Raw genomic sequence first — 3,735 nt, 5'->3', positions numbered from 1 at the left:
AGCTGCCTTGTGCTGTGGCCGCAAGGTTTTCAGTGTTCTATTTCGTATAGTCTTCGCCCTTTAAGAGCTGTCGCTGGTGGGTTTTATCCTGTCATGCAATGCATCGCACTGAAAAGTTTAGTCCACGCCCACCTGTTGTGTGGACCCCACCCGGTCCGTATAAATTACGTTAAGAGCAGGTAATCAGCTCCCATTTTTCTTCAGCAAATGACTAGCACTGACCTTCAACTCCGAGATGTCCAGCACCAACACCAATCGCCTGTGTCCGACCTGCAAGACCAGCTATTTGCTGAGCTTCGACCAACACGACACCTGCGAAGGATGCCGGGGTCCCCGCCACGCCGCCTGCGCCTCCTCCTGCCATCTCTGTGACCTCCTCTCCCCGGAAGAAAGGTGCTATTGGCGTACAGCGTTTCAAAGAGGCTGGAGAACGCAGATCTGCATGAGGACATGAAGAGCTCACTCTGCAAGGCATCTGATGTCATCCTCAACCTGTGCGCCTCATCTGCTGTCTGCCTGTCCATTATCACAGCCTGGATGATGATGATTCAGAGGTCCACCTGGCTCCATCACTCCCCCTCCCTGCCGGAGAAACTGCATAAGGACCTGATGGAGGGCCCCATCTCGACAGACGTGCTGTTCGGGACCAATTTCAAGGCCATGCTGGAAAAATCGAAAAAGTCGGAGGAGGTGTCAGAGACTGTGTGCCATCTGATCAAGCTGCATGCCTCATCCCACCCCCCGGCCCGCTGGAAGGATTGTTGTGGCCAAAGGCAGCAACAGAGACGTTCCACAGCTGCAGCAGCATCCTCCCGCTCCGCCGACAGCCCCGCCCGTCAGAGAACAGCCCTCCTCATCCCGGCAACCAGTGGTTCAGTGTTTCCCCAGAGATCGCCAACTGAGAGTGTGGGAGCCTGCCGGACACTCAGTGGCAACTCATTCCACAGTCGTGGACCTGCAACAGAGAAAGCCCTGTCACCTCTGAACTTACGACGGGTTTCTGGGACTGAGAGAAGCATCTGGTCTGCTGACCTCAGAGAGCGCGGTGGGACATATGGCTGCAGAAGATCAGTGAGATAGGATGGGGCGGAACTGTTCAGTGATTTAAAAACATACATGAGAATTTTGAAATGGATCCGAAGGTGAATGGGTAGCCAGTGCAGGGAGGCCAAAACTGGCGTGATGTGCTCTCTATAGCCTGTACCAGTTAAAAATCGGGCTGCAGCATTTTGGACCAGTTGTAGACGAGCAATGGAGGACTGACTGATTCCAAACAGAAGTGAATTGCAGTAATCAAGCCTAGATGTTATGAAGGCGTGGATCACTGTCTCGAGGTTCTTTTTGGAGAGTATAGGCTTCAGCTTAGACAGCCGTCTCAGCTGAAAAAAACAGGATTTGACCATCATGTTTACGTGACTGTTGAGTTTTAAGGACGGGTCCATTATCACCCCCAGATTAGTCACCTTTTGTTTCTCTAGCGGGGCTAGAGAGAAAAGGTCAATGTCATGGTTCATGAGTGAGCCACTGGGATGGAACAGCATGACTTCAGACTTCTTGAAACAGATCAGCAGCAACATGAAACAGATCAGCAGCAACATGATGTGATTTTTTTTACACAGTGATTCTTCTGGTTAGAGAATCATGAGTTTAACAGCCTCAGGGTAGAAGCTGTTCCTCAGTCTAGTGGTTCTACACTTAATGCTCCTCAACCTCCTTCCTGAGGGGATTGGGGCAAAAAGTGTGTGTGCTGGGTGAGTGGGGTCCTTCATGATGCAGGTGGCCCTCTTCCTGCATCTGGGGTGTAGATGTCTGTGATGGTGGGGAGACTGACTCCAACATCTTTTGTGCAGCCTTCACCACTCTGTTTTGTCTGTGGCAGTCAGAATGAGCAGAAGACCATGGATAATGTTGTTTTTCACACAAGGTGGCTGACGGCTCCGTATGAGGTAAGAGAAATGTGTGTTTGTTTGCCCTGCACTGTAGTCCACGTCCTGCTTTTGAAGTGGTCTCCAGTTCGCTTGTATTCACAATGCATTCGAACCGCGTGAGTTTACTTCAGCCGGACCGAGACCTAGGTATTTAGGCAGACCAGAGTTCACATTTTTGGTCTGAATTATAGTTCGATTCCGCATTCACACCTCTCCCAATGAACCGGACTTTCTAGGCAAACAGACTAGAGTTCGATTAAAGTGGACTAAACAGGGCTGGTATGAATGCACCCTTAGACTTGTCTAAAGCTTTTGACACTGTGGACCATGACATTTTATGTCATAAGCTCTCAGGAATTGGTTTATCAGTCCATACCATTGGTTGACCAAAAAAGTCCATGCTCAATAATCCAGGTATACAATCCAACAATTTTCAGTCCATACCATTGGTTGGTTCTCTAACTATCTTTCAGATCAGAGGCAATGTGTTCAACATAATGGTACTTCCTCCAGTTATTTAACAGCCAACCATGGTGTACCACAAGGCTCAGTCTTAGGACCCACCCTCTTTACAATCTACATAGGTAATGTAGGTCAGAGCATCCCTGATGCATCCTTACATTTCTATGCTGATGACACAGTTGTTTATTGTCGAGCTAAAACAGTTGATAAATTTTCCAGCTTTTGAAATCCACCTTTGACATCATCCAGTCAAATTTGTTCTGCCTCGAACTTGTACTAAACACAGACAAAACCAAGGTGATGTTGTTTTCAAACAGGAAGTCGGTCCCAGCAGTCTTTCCCTCGATTTTATCTTTGATGGGTGTTCCCATTGAGTTTGTTGATTCCTACAAATGTTTGGGTATCTTGGTTGATTCACATCTCTCTTTTGAGCCTCATATCAAAAACTTTGTAAAGAAACTTAAAGTTACACTTTTTTTTTTTTTTTCAGAAACAGATCCTGTCTAACTCTGAATGTTAGGAAACACCTTGTATCTGTGACTTTCCTTCCCTCCATTGATTACGGTGACATTATTTACATGAACACTCCTACAAGAACCCTGCAGATGTTGGATGCTGCAGATGTTGGATGCTGTCTATCATGGTGCGCTAAGATTCATAACTGACTGTAACTACCGCACCCACCACTGCACCCAGTATTCACTGGTTAACTGGTCACCATTAACTTCACACAGACTCTCCCACTGGTACATTTTCATCTTTAAATCACTTCCTGGTCTGTTGCCTTCATACATCTCCTCCTACATGTCTCTGTGTGAGTGCAGCTACAGCGTGCACTCTCAGGACATCATTACCTGCAGTGTTCCTTCAGTGAGGACTGAACTAGACAAAAGGACCTTCTCCTACTCCGCTCCTGTTTCCTGGAATATCTTGTAAAAAGACCTGAAGCTCTCGACCTTTGACCTCTCAGTGGCTTCAAACATCTCTTAAGTTCCCGGATAAAAACAATGCAGACATGTTCCTGTTTTTAGTTTTCTACATTGTATTAATTCAATTCAATTCAATTCAGTTTATTTATAAAGCGCCAAATCACAACAAAGTTGTCTCAGGGCACTTTACAGGAACATTCACATTTATAGAAAAGACAATTAGTAAAGTTCTCTATCTAAGGCTTACAACCTAGCTGTTTTTTTGTTGCTACTTTTCCTTTTTATTACCATTTCATTTTCACTTATTAAAATAAATAAATAAATTTGTATGCTTCCTTTATGATTCAAAAAGCGTTCAATACAAAAACAACTGGACTTTATTTGTAACAGAAGACGTTTCGCTCCTCATCCGAGGA

General features: G+C 45.8%; 1 protein-coding gene across 1 annotated transcript in view; it reads left to right on the top strand.

Moving 5' to 3' along the window:
• Nucleotides 1-235: 235 nt before the first annotated feature.
• The window catches only part of LOC119408612 (fibroblast growth factor receptor-like 1), a 13,160-nt gene continuing 9,660 nt past the window's right edge, over nt 236-3,735 (top strand). The window contains exons 1-2 of the mRNA XM_037675458.1: nt 236-404; nt 632-835. Of these exons, the coding sequence (XP_037531386.1) occupies nt 236-404; nt 632-835 (373 nt within the window). The remainder of the gene's footprint in view (nt 405-631; nt 836-3,735) is intronic.

The sequence above is a fragment of the Nematolebias whitei genome, chromosome 4 (assembly GCF_014905685.2).
Source record: "Nematolebias whitei isolate Nwh7 chromosome 4, NemWhi1, whole genome shotgun sequence".
Classification (NCBI taxonomy): domain Eukaryota; kingdom Metazoa; phylum Chordata; class Actinopteri; order Cyprinodontiformes; family Rivulidae; genus Nematolebias; species Nematolebias whitei.
This window is presented reverse-complemented; position numbering and strand designations above follow the sequence as displayed.